This window comes from Neolamprologus brichardi, chromosome 3 (assembly GCF_056152115.1).
Source record: "Neolamprologus brichardi isolate AB-2024 chromosome 3, ASM5615211v1, whole genome shotgun sequence".
Lineage (NCBI taxonomy): Eukaryota > Metazoa > Chordata > Actinopteri > Cichliformes > Cichlidae > Neolamprologus > Neolamprologus brichardi.
The window spans coordinates 41,181,074-41,200,761 of NC_142106.1; the positions used below are offsets into that span (position 1 = coordinate 41,181,074).

The following is a 19,688-nucleotide window of genomic DNA, read 5'->3' on the forward strand; positions in this document are numbered from 1 at the left end:
TTCTAATTTTCTTTCACTTCGACTGAGCTTACTCCACTGCCACCGTGTACACTGTAATAGCTGCTCTATACAGCTGAGTGCAGGGTGCAGTATTCTTCTCATGTCTATTTAGGACAATAGGGATTCAGCGTTACTTTCCATTCCTCTGGTCTAAATGATAAGTCAGAACAATGATGATATTCTCTTTTAGGCCTCTATTCTCTTCCTAGTGTCCCTCTGTACTGATAAATTCGGCAGCATTGGGCTGTCAGTTCTGATTAAGATGTTTCATTTGTCTCCTCCAATGCAGCTCTTTGGCCTTTCTCCAACCTCTAAAACCATAATCTAAACCATAAACATGGTCTAATTAACTATGCCTGGCACTTCTTTCCTCTTTCAGGCCTGTTGTCTAATCAAACTATTGTACAGATAAATGCAGGCCACCTGCTGTAACCATCAATGTTTACCAAATTGTTTTTGTAACTGATTAAAATCATTGAAAACGTTTATTTAGTCAACTACAAAAAGAAAAGTATTCTTTGCACCCAATGAACTAAATGAACTAAAGTTCAGTTCGGTGAACCTGGACACAAAAGGTTAAAATCAGCAGGGCTGGTGTGACTGACGCCAAAAAATAAATGCTTCGTATTTTTTCCCATTTTGCTAGTTCCAGACATTTAATTTGGACTCACTAATTGGTCCAAAACAGGGAATGACAGCACTAATGGAATACTAAATGACTACTGCAATGGGTCACAGATGGGACTAGGGGAAACCCAGATAGAGCAAAAGATTCAGAAGGAAAACAAGCATCTGTTGTTGTTGTCTGCCATTGTTGTCACTATTAATTCATCGTTGCATATTTGTTCTCTGAAGAGTAAGAAGAAATTACCCAGAGAACAACAAATGAACTGTGGATCTATCGGTGCTACAATCACATCCTTTAATAAAGAGGTCTCAAGAGGTGGATCTGTCTTTAGAGCTGCTGTTACTCCATCTTCACACTGCATGATCAATCTCACTACAAAGTTTACCAAGTCAATAAATCTCACATTAGCCGTTGTTCTTTTTTATATCTACAGGGTACCATGGGAGTCCATTCAGAACATGGCCAGTCTGCACACACTAAACCTGGACCATAACCTGATAGATCACATAGCGGAAGGAGTCTTTGGAGAGCTGTATAAGCTTGCAAGGCTGGATATGACCTCCAACAGGCTCCGAACCCTGCCTCCTGATCCTCTCTTTGCAAGGTAGCTCTTAAGCTTCAACTTTTATGTTTCCCTCAGAAGTAGCTTAGTAGAAAGATCCTGTTGCAGACACCACAGAGCTACCAGTGTGTGTGTTTTTAGCAGGGTGCTTTCTGGCACAGAAAGAGAGAAAGACAATGCTGGTGTGCTGGCATTCTTTAAATTCTTTAGTCAACATTTACTTTTATGCTATTTAAATAATCAATATGAACAACACGTATGTGCCACCACAAATTCTCACCACTTCGCTGACTCAAACATATTTCAAGTTTTGAAATAGTGATGGCGAGTTATATGAAGGTTATAAATAGAAGTACGCACTCATTGTAAAGCTGTCAGCTGTGCTCCAACTAATGTGGAAATCAAAGTCCAGCTGTGACACAGCTTTGGTCAACTAGAACTCAGTGGGACTGACATTTTTGTCACATCAACCGTATGAGGTGTTGCACTGACACGATTTCTAACTCGCCTGTCTAAGGACTATGTTGCACGCTATGACAGACCATAGTGTGCAAGATCATAACAACTGACCAGTGCTTTGATTAGTAATATAGACATTTCAGCTCAGGCCACCTTTTAAAAACAAGTTAAAATCGAGGACAAATGATCTCTTTAATCATAACTTCCCCTGTAACTCATCTTTATGCATCCAGATTTAAAAGGGAAACCTGAATGCTTGCACAACAAGTTGCATTCTTCTATAGTTTATGCAATCCAGTGTTTAAATCTTTTATATTTTCACATAAAGTTCAGTCTGATTGTACTAAATAGAGCTTCTCACATAGCCATGCTATACACAGCAAGTTTATTCTGCAGTTTCACATGTTCCCATGCCCTCTACGGATCACACCAGTCATTAAACGCTATATAAAACTACTTCTAAAAGCTTGGTATTAAAATGGAAACTTGGGAACAATTATCAAGTTTAAGGTTTTAGAAACATTTGAAAGTTATGGCGCAACAAAATTTTGCAGCCAGATTTAGGCAAATTTTATGTTTATTTGCACAATAAATGAACTCCACGAATTGCTTCCCTTCCACTGATCCATGTGTTCAGATAACACAAAGGTGGATTTGATGTTCAAGTAAATCAGCGTACAGTCACAGTTTACCCTTTTCTAAAAACGGCTGTGAACTGTAAAATGCTTTGTGGGAGCAGATCAGTATAAGGTACATTAAAGCAGAAAAAAATAGAGTGACAAAATCAGACAGCTGAACCTCGTCTATCAAGCTTTGTCCAATTAACTTCAAAAGAATTTGTTAAACAAAAACTGCAACACTTGTGCAACGGTGCCCATTAGAGGTCTCAGAAAACAAGTAGTGGTCTCCAAACCATTTGTCAGAATGAGAAGCAAAGCTAAAAATTTGTGGTGAGCAAAGACAGCCTCATCTACCAGCCGTTCACACTGTATAACTGACAAGTTTTACTCAGTGATGCATGCAAAGCTCAGATTTCTGTCAGGAGCAAATAGCAGAGAGGTTGAACATGGTATGTTCAAATGTGAAGATACCATGTTCACATTTGTTTTGCACCAAATTGACTTCAACCTGTCTAAGGACAAGTTCATGAAAGACGTCCTTCTTGTTCTTAGAGAGAGATGTTCAAAGTAAATCATTTATAAAAACTTAACCAAATGCAAATTGATTATCTCCATTTTTTAGTTTTAAGGCTCTTTTGTATTCACTACAGCTACTCGTTTCAAAATGAGAGAAAACACAATTATGAATATTGCATTTAAATAACCTCGAAGTCCAGCAAGGCATCATTAAGTGAATGGACTGACTGCTTTTCTTTTATTATATTCAGGTCTCAGACAGGTGCAATAAGTCCTACCCCATACAATGCTGTCATAAGCCTAAATTTTGGAGGGAACCCACTGCACTGCAATTGTGAGCTGCTATGGTTAAGGCGCCTCATCCGTGGAGATGACATGGAGACGTGTGCCACTCCTGCTCACCTTGCTGGAAGGTAAATCATCGTCAGCTGGTCAATGGATTATTCTGATTCTTGTAACTAGTAAAGGTTTCCTCTATCATAGGGCAGCAATGTAATAAGTTACAGGCTGAACAATGTTTTGAATTAAAATGACCTAATTCTTACCTTAATGAGATCAAGTGTGCACGAACAGAGATTAAGCTCAAACTCATGAGGACAGGTAGGCCATGCAGCCAGTTTTAAGAACACTGGCGTGATATTTTGCCCCTTATTAGATACTCTGAACTACCTCTACTTCCTCTGTGCTAAATTTCTAGTCTAACTCTGTAGTCAAAACCACACACTGAAAATGAAGCATTTATGAGGAAAAGGAGTTGCTGTCCTCATCAGTCTGCTATTATTCACATTTTCAGCATTTTTGAGTTTGTCATCACAGGATCCTGGTGTCTCTTAGTTTGAATATGTATGCGGACAGATGTTAACATGATAGGCTTTGATAGAAGGAAGCTGTTGGTCTTCACATTTTAAGCTCCTGACCCACATATGATTCTTGTGTGACTCATTGCAAGATGCTATCTGGTTAATTGATCATTTGGGATTTGTGGAGAATAGCAAAATTAATCTGCTCCACCCATCTCCCTCTACCTCTCTCACTGTCTCTTTTCTGTGCCTGCAGATATTTCTGGTCAATTCCTGAGGAGGAGTTCACATGTGAACCACCTCTCATCACTCGCCACACGCACAAGCTGTGGGTTCTGGAGGGCCAGCGAGCCACGCTAAAGTGCCGCGCCATTGGTGACCCCGAGCCAGTAGTCCACTGGGTTTCACCAGATGATCGCATCATCGCAAACTCATCGCGGACCAGCTCCTTTAGCAACGGGACCTTGGATATCTTGGTAACAGTAGCCCGTGATGACGGGGCATATACATGTATCGCAATAAACGCAGCAGGTGAAGCAACTGCCACTGTGGATCTCAAAATAATCCCCCTGCCTCACCGGGGTGGAGTAGGTGGAAACGCTGGGAGCAACAGTGTTAACACCAAGAACAACAGGAACGTGACCAATGGAATTTTACGGACCGATCCGGGCTCGTCGGATATTAGCACGGCCAAAAATGGAGGGATTAACAATGGTGGTGGACGCGGAGGAGAGCCAGAGGATGGGAAAAGAGGTGGAGGGGATGACGAAGAGGGTGACGGCGGTAGGGCATCTGAAGGAGAGAGGACTGATGGAGGAAGCATGGAGGAGGAAGAGGGGGACGAAGAGGAAGGAAGGATGATTGGAGTACAGGGAGTAACATCGACATCGGCTCAGGTCCGATGGGATTTGGGGCGTTTGTCTGGAGCTTACGTTGTCTGGATGTATCAGATACAGTACAACTGCACCGCCGATGAGACGCTCGTTTACAGGTCAGTTCAACTTTACTCACAATGCAAATAATAGAAGCTTTTGTCGCTTATCTAATGGCAAACTTAGACACTTGCCAAATGATTGCTTTCTCAGCTTCTCCTCCACAAGGTATTTTTGCAGGGTCATGCCCACCCTTTTCTTTCATGCTAATCATTTTAAATATTTATCCATTACAATATGACACTTCAGTAGTCGAACTGTTCATCTTGCATATTGATGTGCGGATAGCTTAAGGGAAAAGTGAACGGGGAGCGGAAGAAAGGGACGAGAGACTGTTAATAATTTATCTCCATCACTATGACACTTAATCTCAATAGGCAGTAGCCAGTGCATATGGGTGAGTGCAGAATGGGAAGACATGTGGATAACGTGGAAAAGGATTTGAAGGAGGGGGATGGATGTTTCTGAACTGTGAGCTGCGTAACATAAACATCGAGAGGCCACAGTATCTAAAAATGCACGATAACAGTGATGCAACATGTATTTAATCAAAATACACAAATTTTCATAAGTTATGTCAGTGTATCATCATAGTCTAAGAGGGAGATAAATAACCACTTAGAAAGTTGATTTGTGGTTAAAGGATTCAAAGCTCTTATTTATGCCATGGCATACAAGTACAGATCTGGAAAAACATGGAGGTAAAACTAAAAAAACTCATCTGCAAGTATTTAAAAATTCAGCTTTTTCCCCCACAGCTCTAATGTAGCTGTGGCTATACAAGATAAGTTCTACATAAAGTAATTGCAAAGGAAGACCAAAAACAATATCCTGAAAAATCGCATCTTTTTTATTTGCATTTCTAAAATATTGTACTTGCATAAGAAACTATGAGAGAAAACAGTCTAAACAAAGCTAAAGCTAAAGGATGAGACTAATGTCTTTCAATATAAAACAGTGCGGCTTTATTAGCTACTTGGTGTGCTTACATGTACAATACTATGGTGCTGTTCGTGAATTATAGCGGTACACATTCAAAGTTTACTGTTTCTGAATTTACGAGCGTAGACTGATGAGACATTTTGCGTGGGGTTATTGCTACAGTGGCTTAAACAGTGAGGAAGATGGGATAAGACACTGTGGGCTTGCTGAGCAAGGGCTGCCACTGTGCTATTATTTGTGTGGGGTTTTTATTTTAGCTGGCAGTAATGCTGGGGTTCAATGTGACTTCCCTCAGGTATTATAAAGAAGGCATTAAGCTGTAAGTGTATTGTAAGGGGTAGAGCAACGCGTATGACAAAGACTGTAGAGAACAGAGAGATGGAAATATGATTGTGGAGGGGGAAAAAAAGCTATAATCTGAAAGTTTGAGAGTAAAGTAAAAATAGTAGGAACCTGAGCTGTATGCAAAAGGGTGGATGGGGAGTTAAAAAGCAATACTATGAGTGAAAGATGCAGTTAGAAGGGGAAAGCGGATCAATTTAGACATGTGGACTGAGACCTGTAGAAGACTAAGATGGGTTCTACCCAAATCACCTTGAGGTGAGATTGAGAATGTGTGAAAGCAGACTGACAGTAAGGAGGACAAGAGAGTAGAAGGCCCACGTGGGAAAAGGAAGACAAAAACAAAAAAAGGAACCGAGGGTGGAGAGAGGGAGGGAAGGTATTTAAATCCATAACTGAAATAGAAAGACCGTGTACACAGATATACACCTGGGTATGAAAGAAAGGGGGAGGTTGGGAGAACTGATGCAATAAGGGAGAAAGGAGAAAATGGAGCCCACGGAAACGTAAGACAGCGAAAGCGCCAGAAAGCAGATCTTTAAAAAAAAACAAAACAAGCAAACAGGAATAATGTGACAAGGGAGCAGGAACGTTTAGAAATAGAGACGAGGCAATTTTGTGAAAGCAAAGTGCTCCTCTGCTGAAAAGAAGGTTGTGCAGTTGAAAGGATGGAGATAAAGAGATGTCCAACAGGAATGCAACATCAAAACCAATAACATGCAGATTCTTTATACTCCCACGACACACTTGTAATACCTAAAATGAGCTCACTGAGATCTCGAGTTCTTTGTTGATCACTAGTGTTAATTTCTCAGTGGATAATAATCTGAGATCAGGGGAGCAAGCTGGTCATCTCTAGTAACAAAGGTTAAGAGAAGATACTCTCTACATAAACTATGAGATATCAAACAACACAATACCAGGTTAATTAGTTTCTCGATTAAATTTGACTCAAAATTTAAGTGTTTTAATATTTAATGTTATATTTTTCTCAAGGGTGGTTTTATAAAAATACAGACTTCTTCTTTGGGCACCTAAACATAGCTCTTTAAAGCAAAAAGGTTGACACCAGTAAAATGCTTTTCTTAAAAACTCGGCTGTGAGAGAAACAAAAGAAAAGAGATAAGCATGAAAGAATGAGTCACTGACCAGCTGGGATCACAGGAGTGTAAGCGATCTGAGGTTTTGCCAAACTGAACAAATCACACCACCAGGAAAACAGAGGGGTGTATGTGTCACAGAGTAGGGTAGTGGCCATTTTAACAGGTCAGTGTGGAAAACAGGTTGAAATAGGAGACAAGTCTGGAGGCACAACCCTCAGTCTCTCAGGACAGGAGGAGGAAAGCAGCATACTACAACGCTGTCGAGCATTTCCAGTATGGCTTCCCATCATGCTATCAATGAGCTAGTGCCAACTAAAGTTTCACACGAGCTAGCAGGTCAGGGAAAAAAGGAATCAACCAAAGCAAGTCTGGCTTAGAAACAAAAGGAGAGACCAGGTCAGTGAGATTTCAGGCTTTTTATCTGGGATTTGTGTTCGGATTCTATTGCTGAATTTGGGAGGAGGAAACATCAGCCACTCGCTGAATTGGGCAAAAGATGGGAAGAGGGGGAGACGAGGGGCAAGTTGAGAGCATTCAGAAATAAAGACGGAAACACAGGAAAAGAGGGATTTTTGAGAAATGACAAGAAATAAGTGCATCGTAAGATGGTGGCATACAGATAAGAGAACAGCAGACTGCACTGTATCCTTTAAAAGGTCAGTCGTATGTTAGACCACACCAACCTCCATTTTAGCATGCCTTGTAATTCTGCTGGCATTTGTGAGAGTACCAGGTACAATGTCATGAATGTGGCTTCCTTTGAGCTGTGCTCCCTCACAACATTAAGCCAGCTTCCTTCCCGGAGCTCTGCTACACTTTAACAGCACCACACGGTCACTGATCCTTCAATGTGACATGAAGCTCAGATTCTGAAAAGCACAGCAAAAGAACTGCCAAAGATTTCCTTGTTGCCGGTAAATGTGAGCAATTACCATGACTTCTTTGCCCACACATGGGACTGGCCTACCTGAAGGACAAAGAACAGGACAGGAAAGTACGAGTCCATGTTAATGAGCCAGCACTTTAAAGCAACCGATGGAGCACCATCTGTTCAAAAGTGCGTTTTCGTCAGCACTTGCAAGTTACAAAGAACATGCAGCCATAGACAGTTTAAGGCCGTCAACTAATCAGCTGACACTATATCTTTGTGGAGCTTTTTTGGTCGTGTCTTAATCAGAAGCACGTCGACTTTAATGGCAGCTGTGATACTGAATTAACACATTGACATATTCCATGTACTGTATGCAGGAACACAAAGCAGAAAGAAGCATTTAATTAGCTGGGATTGTAAGCGATGACCTCTCTACCAGTCAAAATCTACCTGACATGTAAATAGACATTTTACAGGAAACATATTCCATGTTCAGCACACGTCTCACTGAGCCCAACCTCTGTATAATCCATTATTCACTAAGATACAAGATATCTGCTGTTTCACTGTGCTTCATGATTTTTTTACGTGTAAATCATCTATTTTTAGCCTCTGGCAAGCAGTTGGGAATTAGTTATGAATCGCTGCTATATACGGTATGTCAGAGAAGGCATCTCTATGACACTTGTATATGTCTGAGCCAAAAGTTTCTCATTAGGTTTAACAACAGTCTTTAAAGTGCGCAGGAAGGCGTAGAGTGGCTTTGACAATTTTCACAATTGCACCCCAGTCACCACATGATCGACCTTTCTGCCGGGCACTCAAAGCGCCAGGTTCGGCACAAGACTTAATGGGAACAGTAACGATCACAGGGAGAGCAAGAGGAGTACATTGGAGAGAAAAATCACGCAGAGTTTGAGAAATAATGAGAATAATGAAAGTTGTGTCTAAGAAAAGGCCGCACTGTTAAAAAGTACAGAGCGAGAGGTTGAAAGCCGCAGGAAAGGAGCGTGCTGAGAAACAGAGCTGAGAACACGGCTAATGAGTCACAAAAGGAGAGGGCTTTAATACAAAAAAATCCTGAAAATTAGGTGTTGGCATTAAAGATTTTTCCTGTTGCAAATTACCCACCAAATCTGAATAATATTTGACAAAACACTGAATTGTGCTATGGATATATTTATAAATGCTCACCCAGGGCACTGACGAAAGCTACACCAAACTATGTGTCAGTGTCAATTTTATTTTTACAGCACATTTCATTACGTGTAAACTAAATGTGCTTAGCAAAAGTGACAAGAATCTAAAGTACAGTGTGTTCAGCCAACAAAAACAGGAAAAACAAACAATACACTGAGCTGTGCAAATGATTTTCCCCACTGGTCCAATCAGAAAACCATCAAAATTTTCACATGGTTTCACTTTGTCATATTACAACAAAAAAAAAAAAAATCATAAAAGCAAGAAGATATGTGCAAATGCTGAGGCTGGGATTGATAAGGATGTAATAAGAGATGTGGCAGGGAGCAGGGCATGCCGAGGCGTGCAGCTTCAAAGATGGAAAAAGAGGAAAGCAAGATGAACAAACAAGGACCCGGACAGCTGAGTGGTTAGAGGGCAGGGAGGGAAGCGAAAAGGAGATGGAGTAAAATGAAGTGAAGAGTTTTACCCCACGGGAAGAGCTAATTAAGTGTTAAACTACTGTGTCAATACATGCGTCAGCTTATATCAGAGGCTTCAAAAGGAAGGGGAAGAGAACAGGGTCAGCACTCAATACATATGTCACATTATATTATTCTGTAGAGTCACATGAAGGAAAAGGACGGGGTAAGCAGGTAGCAAAGGATGGACAGGGAATTTCCTATAAATATTTAGCTGGTTCAAGTGAAGAAAGGGGGAGCAACGATGAGGACGACAAGGAGAAGGTCGCAAAATGAAAAAAAAGCAACCGAATCAGGCATCGAGGGGGGAAAAAATAAAATCAGGTCGAATAAGGAAGAGTTAAGTGAAAAGCCGGATAAAGGAAAGCAAAACAGGGGAGGTGGGGTGATCATGGAAAACAGAAGAAAGCAGACAAAATTGAGAGAGACAGATAACAAGGCAATAAACAGTCTGACGAATCAAGGCTAAAAATGTACGTAGGAAAGAGTGAACGAACAAAAGGCGTGACATGGGGTGGGGGGTGGGGGGGGGGGGGTGAGGAGAGCTGGATAGATGTCAGCCAGAAGGAGATAATTGCTTTGTTGTTCCTCTTCATCTTTCTTTCTCTCACTCACTCCTCCGGCTCTTGCTCTCTGTGCCCAATCTTGTCTGGTGTCAGACCACCAGGCTTGGTAACTCTGACAGAGGAGCAAGACGTGAGGCGGCGAGAATGACAAGAAAAGACAAAAAGTACGATGAGAAGAAAAAAAGAAAAAAAAGGGCTCCACCACTCCTTTATTCCCTCCATCACTCTCTTTTCCTCTCCCCCTTATTCTCACGGGTACTAATAATTACTCGTTTCTGTGTCACCGGCTTGAACAAAGCACTCCCTTGTCTCGATTACTTTCTTCTTGCATCTGTGGATGTGCACGCCTTTGCAGGCTTTAACCATAATTAGAAGCACAGGGATGGAGCAAACTCTCTTCGTATGTTAGAAGCCGGCCCACAAAGAGAGTCGGTGCAAATACAGACAACACCAAGGCCGTTTAATCAATCAATTTTCGTAGTTACACGAGATGCACTTTGTATTCATGAACATAATGTCTCGAGCACAGAGGTTTTAGCCGAATATTATTTCATGTGTACCCACACCACATAGCTAAATACGGGTAAAAAAATGAATAATGCAGTGAGTGCTAGCGAATCAGCATATCAAAGATGCATGCGTTTGTGAATGTGTCTGGGTCTTCCATGTATATTTTAGTGAATTTGCTTGCCTATTTCTGTCGCTCCCAGTGTAGCAAAAACAACTAGAGAGGTGATTCACAATCTCATGAGGAAGCAGTGGCGGGGTGGGAAAGACGACAGAGGGGTGGGGGGCAAAAGGAAGAGGAAAAGAAATATAGGATGCAAATGGTGAGGGGGGTAGTGAAAGGAAAAGAAGTGGTAAGGGGATGAGGGAGGAGCAGAGGTACCTAAAAAGGAGATGGCAGAGGAGATAGGGGTAGATGAGAGGGGAAGAAGAGTGACCTTGGATGCGCCATCATGGTACATGGTTATTGGTGTGGCTAATAGAGATATAGTGGAGTGACTGAAAAGGAAGAGAGGCTGGGAGATCAGGTAGAGCAGGGGTAGGCAACTCCAGGCCTCGAGTGCCGGTGTCCTGCAGGTTTTAGATGTGTCCATGATCCATCACAGCTGAAGGGCTAAATGACTAAATTGAAGTTCCGCAGAGGCCTGGTAATGAACTAATCATTTGATTCAGGTGTGTTAACCCAGGGTGCGATCTAAAACCAGCAGGACACCGGCACTCGAGGCCTGGAGTTGCCTACCCCTGAGGTAGAGCCTGGTGGAAAATACCAAAGGATTTGAGGCAAGCAGATGAGGTAAAAGATACACAGGATTAGACCAGAGGAGGAGAGTGAACAGCACAAGTATAAGTGAAGTTGTAAAAGAGGTTGAACCAAAGATGACTGCATCACTGCAGATTTAGGCTAAGGAAAAAGAGGGATGGGTGATTACACCGCAATGAAAAGCTCATAGGATATGAGGAGATAAGAGAGGCTGATCACCCAAACGGAGGGAATCTGGTCATGTAAGACTGATGGAGGAAAATAATAAAATAAGTTGGACGCATTGACGGTGGAGGACTGATAAAGAGCTTTACAGGAGTACATAGAGGGAAGAATGGAGGACAGAGTGAAAAAAGGGAGGAGTCTGAAAGGTAGGATTAGAAAAATGACTAAAGAAGTGCATGACTGTGTGAGGCATGGTCACAGTGGAGGACCAAATCAAAGACTCATCCAGAAAGCTTAGTTGTGTTAGGCTAATCCAGACAGATGCAAATATACTGGTCTAGAATATCATCTTATAAGATTTAGGCATTCTTATTCAGCATCCAGCAACACATGTAACTCTGAACCAGTATGCACTAATAATAATCAAAGAAAGAAAAGAGATTTGGATATTAGCCTGTGATAGACAGAAGCAGCAACACACTGGAGTACATGAATCACTCCAATGACGGTCAAGTCGCTCTGTCTTGTGGGATCTATCAATTATATATAGATGCATAAAGGCTTTGGATGAACTGACACCATTGCGATAAATCTCGGGGGCTTTTATAAGCCTATACTATGACCAAGGCTTTTTATTCAGAGACAGAAGCATAGCGAGTGATGCCTCTTGTATATTTCATGTTGGAAATCTGATTGAGCACCCCCTGTCTTTACTACTGGACTTCACAGGAGCTATTCACAATTCTCTGGCTTGACTGATTGCACAAGAGGTTTTATTTTGAGCTTTCATCCCTGAGATATTTGGTCATAATCCTCGGTTTCACTTTCACTCTCTGGATGTCTTTTTGCTGTAGGAATATGAAAACTCCTTAATGAAAACCTCTCATCTTTTTATGTCAGCGCTGGTTACTGCTCTGATGTTTAGGTTGTCCACTGTAGTTTATATCCATGAGTTCAGAGATCTCTGACACTTCTTTACAGTTCTGTGAGAAAGATTAAATTAGCTTCAGCATACACATTTCTTAGCGTATCAAAGTACAGCTTTATTTTTGTAATTGGTATCTCTCAAGCTGATGTGCTTATGATGTTGCTATGGAAAAATTTTGGCAATTTTATGTCAATTCTCAGAAAATAAGACATGACTAATATCCTGGAAAATGAAGCTAGGAACGTTGATTGGTCCCGAGTGCTTAGTGTGTGGATATCAGAAGAAGGGGTACTCTTAGTATAATCACTACACTGCTGAGTCAAATAATGAGCCTTTGCCATGGAAACGTACACCTGGAACCCAAGCTGCTCCACCGCACAGCACGAGTTAACGGGCAAATTTGTAACAGTGTTAGAGGGGACTTTATAGCGACCTAATGACTGCTGGATGAGGACGACTTTAATGACGATGCCCCATGTGTCTACTCAGATTATCTGGGAACCTGGAGTGTCCCACAGTACGTTGTAATTTCTTGTTAAAATCATACCAAGCTTCTGCTGAAAATGAGAAGTTTGGAAGCATTTCCTTGCTATTCAAATCACCCCAGGCAATTTGCTAAAACGGTGCAACTGTTTGAAACATTGTTATTCGCAAAGAGAGAGAGGAAGAAAAAAAACATTTTCTTTTAAATTATACGAGTGCAAAAGTTGATATTCTGGACATTTGTAGAAAACGTTCGGTTTTGTTAACTGTTAAAGCTTTGAGGAGGTGGTGAAAATGATCAATATTCCTATTTGCCATAACCCAGATCCACTGCTCTGGCCTGTAGCTTGCCTCAAGAAGGCCCCTCTCATTTCCCAGCTAGCACTGCATTATTCAAGACGACTAATCCCATCTTTACACCAACATCGATATAAATACGGCTGTGAGAATTATCAATCAGACTGGTTTTATTTGAAAAGCTTCATTATATAACAGGCGCCAATTATCCCCAATTTAAAACTGAAGAAAAACGAGACCAAACCGCTGCCGTCTCTGGGTCTCCATTTTGAAGGCATTACATACTGAATAAGGTTAGGGGACTTCTGCAGCAGCTCCCTGGATGTCTGAGTCATCCTAGATGGCATTTATAGGATGTAGCTCAGGTCTGAGGGGAGCTGAAATGGTTAGTAATGTAGGATACAAATAAGCCCTTTGATGCAGCGTGAAAGCGAATGGAGAAAAAAAAAAAAAAAAAAAAAAGGACTTGGACAGCGTGATGCAGAAGAAAAACAAAGGAAATACTGACAAAATACTCTGGTTAGCAAAACAAAACTACAATACATACTTGCCCACACAAGAGGTTTGGAAATGCAGAGGGCAGAGTCATACCCATCAGCGACACTTGAGGTGCGCTTCAGTCTCCCACACACACTTTACCCTGGCATGTCACATACACAAACCCACTGGCATCAAAACACACGTTTATTCCCTCATCCCATAAATACAAACATAGATCCAGGTGCAAACACAGAAAAAAAAAAGTCACATGCAACTTATGTAACGTCTGCTCCCTCGATTCACCGTCTTTACCCCCCCAATATCCCTCTATTGTTCACCTCTCGCCCATTTGTTATATATATTATAACGGCTGCTTGAACACTTAAAATGAGGACACATTCAAAGCACTTCTCTCTTTATTATCCCACGCAAGCTCTCATTACAGACCCACAGGAAAACATCTGCACTCTAAAAGACCAAAGCCAGATTATATACGTCTAAATTTCATAAGTTCTGCTGAAAAGCAAACACATCAACTATACTTTAACTTTAATTCAGAAATTAAACCTTAAACGACCAAATGTGTGCGGTTTTGCTGTGATGTTTGCTTCCCAAAAAGATGCGAATACATCCCCACATACATAGACACGCTCCTGCTCTCCAAATGAGCAGACAGAGTTCTCTTTTCATGTTCCCTAGGCGCGCTCCCCATCAATAGCCTCATTTTCCCCTCACTCCCCTACTGCAGTATTTACTCCGGTGCCGTTTCTAGCCCTCCCTTTACGCCCATTTCCTCCGCTTGTTTTCCCCAATGTTCAACCGTTTATTCCTTAAATTCGGTCAGATTAGTCAGAATATCGAGGTCAGGTTTCAAATTACAGCAGACGCTATGCATTTCTGTGCATCGCCCATGTTTATGTAACTGACCTATGTTCTTTTTCCCCTTTATTCCCTCTTTAGGATCTTACCGTCAACCAGTGATCGATTCCTGCTGAAGAACCTGGTTTCTGGTGTGGACTATAATCTTTGTGTGTTGGCCATTTTTGATGACACAATCACATCTTTAGCTGCAACAAAGGTTCTGGGCTGCACAACCTTCTCCACCAAGGATGTTTACCCTGCATGTCGCTCTCTGCAAGCCCACTTTCTGGGCGGGACACTCACCATACTGGTTGGCGGCGTTGTTGTGGTCACTTTACTTGTGTTTACTGTGGCACTCATGGTTCGCCACCGTGTTTGCAATCACGGGGACCATATAATGTGTCACAGCAGCAATACCGAGGCAGGAGGCGGGGCCTGCTGTCAGGGGAGTGTAGGAGGTGGGGACAAAGGAGGAAACGGTAGCGGATGCTACCAATCCAATGGTTCTGGAGACATGATGATGGTGGTCCTGCCCAATGGTCTGCCTTCTAAGAGAGGAGGAGAGAAGGACAATGAAAAGGAAAAAGAGGCCGATTCAGCCTCTTCTGTGCCTCCAAAACTGCCTCCTAAGCCCAGGCCGAAACCTAAAGTCAACCTGGAGCAGTTTCTTTCAGCTGGAGGCGTGGTTTCCACAACGACAGGGGCAGGAAGTGAGATGGCACTGGTGGTGAGACAGCGAAAGTTGGACAAGGCACCACCGTACACCTCAGAAAGTGACAGAACGCCCCTCTACTACTCCCCTTCTCCCCCCTCAACCCTTCCCCGTCAGTCGCGTCAGAGGGAGCGCCCAAGGCCCCGGCTGGAGCGAGAGCTGACCAACCGTGCTAGTTTTTCTCTCGCGGCGCCCCTGAGAGACTCGGAGCTGTTGGACTGGAGAGTCACACCCAGAGGCAGGGACAAATGGAACTCCTCACAGGCTTATCAGAGCCCCGTTTCCCCTCTGAGCCCCGCCTGTGGAACAGTTAGCAAACGGAGGCACTCGCTTGATATGGGCTCCTCGGTCGCGCTAGCGACTGATGCCGCAGCGAGTGTCGCCAGGCGCTACGGCGCTGTCAGTTATGCCAAGCGGCTAAGCGTCATCTGGACAAGGCGGAGCCAGTCGCTGCATGGAATGCTGGTGCAGTGCGCTTCGACAGCAAGCACAGCTTCGTCGACCACGAGCGACGAGTGCGAAAGCAGCGGCGGGTTCGGGGGTCACTGTGATTTCCAAAGGGGATATATTCATGCTTATAACGCCACCAATTCCAACTCTAACACTGGGATTACTCCCGGGAAAGCAAATAATGGAAAAGACAGGTGTAGGGAAAAAGGAAAGGATGGAAAGAGCGCGGAAGAACTGGAGGAAAGCGTCGTATAGGGGCACGGATTACAAAAAGTGGAGGGGATAAAGGGTTCAGTATGAGGACAGTTTGAATGAGATGCTGATTTAAGAAGGCCAAAGAGGTGAGGAGGGATTACAAAAGAAAAACTGTTTTAGATTAAAAACTTTTCCAGTTCAGAGGAAGGGAGGAGAGCAAGTGACTCAAGTGTCACTAATGCAGCTTCTTGTGAGGTAAGAGAAGAGAGTAAACCAAGAAGTGAGGTCAGGATTTGTAAGAGGCTCTCCGAGGAACCTTCAAAGTGATGGCGGAGAAATGTGACCAAAAAATAAATAAATTAATAAAAAAAAAAAATCTTTAAAAATTCAAGGCAACGGGGAAAAAAAGTACAATCATCGCAGTGACAAAGAAAGGAAAAAAAATATGTGAGAGGGACGTGGGGGATGTAAATTAAGGAAATAATGAGGGAAAACAGCAGTAAGGAAACAGAACAAAGGTAACAGCAGAGGAGGAGATGTTGTGAACTGTGTGGATCACACTAACACAACCATTCAATTCTCCAGAGTCTCAGCTCCCACACCACCACGAGGCTTTACACCGGATCAAGAACACCACCACCACTGTTAATACTGGAGAAACACTTGTGACAGAAATGCATCAGTGAAAAGGTCTGGATGACACAGCCCCACTCTGTTGTTTTGGCTTTCACGCAGACGGCCATTTTGAAGCTCTTTTCTGAATGTGACTTTTATGTGTCCTCTGTGTCTGGACAATGATTTTGGCTCGCTGCGCCTGCGGATTATGGGAGTATAAATACAGAGCTGGGTGCATTGGACATGATCAATCGATACAGGCTGGAAACAGCGAGGGGAGCCCAGACATTATTAAAAGAAAGACACTGGAATTACAATGGAGTTGATATGGATTACAAAATGGAGACGGGAGTGCACAATGGAACGTGTAAGCGTGTGCATTTGTAAAAGACGAGCTCGTATTGGATGTCAGATGATAATGGACCAAACAGATGAATAATGCTAATGGATGCGCAAGTGTGCATGCATCTATGGATCAGGGACAGGATGCATTTGTGTGCCTGTGTGTATATGAATGTTCATGGGACGGGGTGGGGGGCGAGCCGGCGAACTAGACTCCATGTTTCAAAAATGTTTAGTGCTTTCTGGATATGCTGTAAAAAAGAAAGGAAAAAAAAACCACTAAAAATTAAGGTGAGAGGTGTTCTTGAGCTCCACTGAGAGTGAAAGCAGAGTGAAATGTTTAAATACACCACAACCAGTACAAGTTATTTTCAGCAGTGTAGCATGGTGAGAAAGCGGAAACTGTTAAATGGGAATTAAAATTTCAAATTCATTTGTGTGACTTCAAACTCCTTTGTGCCACATGGGTTCATGGTAAATCCAAATTGAATGTTCTCAGAAAGGAAGCAGTTTAAAAAAAGAAAACAGTAAATGAATCAAAAACTGCTGCAGAAGCCACTAAACGCTATAAAATCTGTTGGAAGACTCTTAAAAACCTCTATCAGAGAGAAACACACACAAACACATACATATATAGTATATAAATGAAATAATGTTACTTGTCGCACCATGTGTTTGTTTTTCAAAGTTTTCTGGGGAGTGATTCTAGGATCCAACGCAAACTATGAAAAGTGATTTTTTTGTTTTAGACAAGAAATCTTCATGAGTAGGAAAGAACATGATTATGACTAGGCAGTTAAATTAACAACCACAACAACAACAAGAATAAGCACACAGCACAAAACAAACTGGCAAGCACACACTCCAAAACAGACACGCACACAGATGCCTATTAAACAAAGCCAATTCCAATAATAACAATCAGTGTTGTTTCCTTTCTGTTCTCATTTCATTTTGCCAAAGTCAATATTGTTCTCTTGACTTGATATAAATAATAAAATTTACATGTATGGAACTGAGACTGAGTCATTAACGCGTGGCCATGTGTCATGTTTGTGCGCTTGACTACTTAAATACATTGTGTATGCGTGGAAAAAAAAAGAAAAGAAGAAGAAGCACTGCATGTGAATATTAATCGTGTGTATTTTGGTGGATCTACAACAGCAGATTTCAGCGTTATATTTAAATCTATTGCAAAATTAGATTGGATATAGTTTAATTTAAAAAAAGTGCCAATGCTGCTTTGGTTTAGTTTGCACTTGGACAGAATTGTGAAGATGAGTCAGTCGTCATGAAAATGTTTTGAGCTCCAGGCAAACTTGTGAGTCAAAGGAGCTGCGGCGCACACGCACATCTGTGGGTCGAAAATGAAGCTGTTTACAGAGCTGATTCGGAGGTAAGCGTGAAGTAACATTTCTTATGGTAATTAAAAACATTTCTTACAGTAAAGAAAAAAAACACGAGGACAACAGAACATAAAAAGAAGCAAACTGGTTGGAGAAGGGAGATCAATGAGCTCAGGAACAGAAATGGGTTCAGAAGGAAAAAAGGTGCGAGTAAACAAGATTTCAAAGGACAGATTGGATATGACACAGAATGGAAAAGAGCGCTGATGTGACAACAGACAGACAGAACGGGAACTAAAAGCCGTCAGGCTAATGGATCCTGAAACCGATGCTCTGTTATTATCAACAATATTAGCTGTTTCAGACAGCCTGTATTTCAATATAAGACATTACAAGCTCCTTTCAATGCTATCTGCAGCTGAGATCAACACTCGCTTGGAAACGAAGCGAGATGCGAGCTGGCAGCAATCTGCATCCGAGCAGAACTAATTAAACTTTTAAACATACGAGAAGAAGAAAAGTGTCAAACATGAACTATCAAACCAAAACATCATTTCTGTTAATTATTTACATCTTTCAGGTCATAGCGCAAAAAGCTGAAGCGGAGGTAGAACAGATCTAGTTGTCTCTGCCCTTTTCTGAGGTTTTCTGAGGTTAGATGGGGAAAAACGATCCCATCAGCATAATCGGAGTTTCTCGTACTTATTTCACTTTGTTGCTGAGAAAACACTTCAACAGTGGGCTGAATTTGGTGCATCACTAAATATCGACAATAAGATCAACAGTGGCAATGTTGTATGGCAGCAATAATACAGTAGCTAAATGTTGTTGTGATGAAGGGCATTAAGACTTCAAGATTTCTGTGTGTCACTGGCAAAAAAATAAAGACAAATAAATAAATAAATGGGGAAAGGAAAAACCAACATGAACCATTAGTGAGATTGTGATTAATTGCATCCCTAGCTGAAATGAACTGATTCCTGCACAACTGTTTATTTTACTTTGGTTTAATATTTACTCCAATTAGTCTTTCAGCCCACCTGAGAATAAAGTCTTACATTTCATTTCATTTTTATTTTTTTTAATTCCTGTCTCCACTTTCTGTTGAGTCCTATGCAGATGCTGCCAAAATGAAGATAGATATGGAGGGAGGGGTGTGGCTGAGAGACTACTGAAACACCTGGAGACAGACTATGATAAGGAAAAGTGAAGGAAATAGAGATAGAAGTTTGGCTTTCACTGTGTGCCTCTCAGTGTCCACAGTCCCAGTGCCCATAAGACACTTTGGTATATCTGTTTAAGGAAGAGATCGAAATCAAACAGTGTGATAAGTCTGTGTGTGTTATTTTTGTAATGCAAATTGTCTTTTCATTTCAACCATAAAGTAAACGTCAGGGATGGTGTAAAAAGGGTCCTTTTTTCCCTCTTGAGCTTTGAGCATCAGACATCATGCAATGCTAGAGTGGCAGACTGTGTTCGAATTTGAGACCACCAACAGTGACGGGGGAGTAAAACAGGGCGCGCTGGAAAGTGTGCGCGCACCTG

General features: G+C 42.0%; 2 protein-coding genes across 3 annotated transcripts in view; one reads left to right on the forward strand and one right to left on the reverse strand.

Moving 5' to 3' along the window:
- The window catches only part of LOC102797977 (leucine-rich repeat and fibronectin type-III domain-containing protein 4), a 35,581-nt gene extending 17,754 nt beyond the window's left edge, over window positions 1–17,827 (forward strand). Inside the window, exons 4-7 of the mRNA XM_087837655.1 lie at window positions 1,062–1,232; window positions 3,037–3,198; window positions 3,842–4,576; window positions 14,583–17,827. Coding sequence (XP_087693781.1) covers window positions 1,062–1,232; window positions 3,037–3,198; window positions 3,842–4,576; window positions 14,583–15,900 — 2,386 coding nt within the window. The 3' untranslated portion in view covers window positions 15,901–17,827. The remainder of the gene's footprint in view (window positions 1–1,061; window positions 1,233–3,036; window positions 3,199–3,841; window positions 4,577–14,582) is intronic.
- pcxb (pyruvate carboxylase b) overlaps window positions 1–19,688 on the reverse strand; it is a 285,541-nt gene that overhangs the window by 94,914 nt on the left and 170,939 nt on the right. The gene's annotated exons all lie outside the window — the stretch shown is intronic.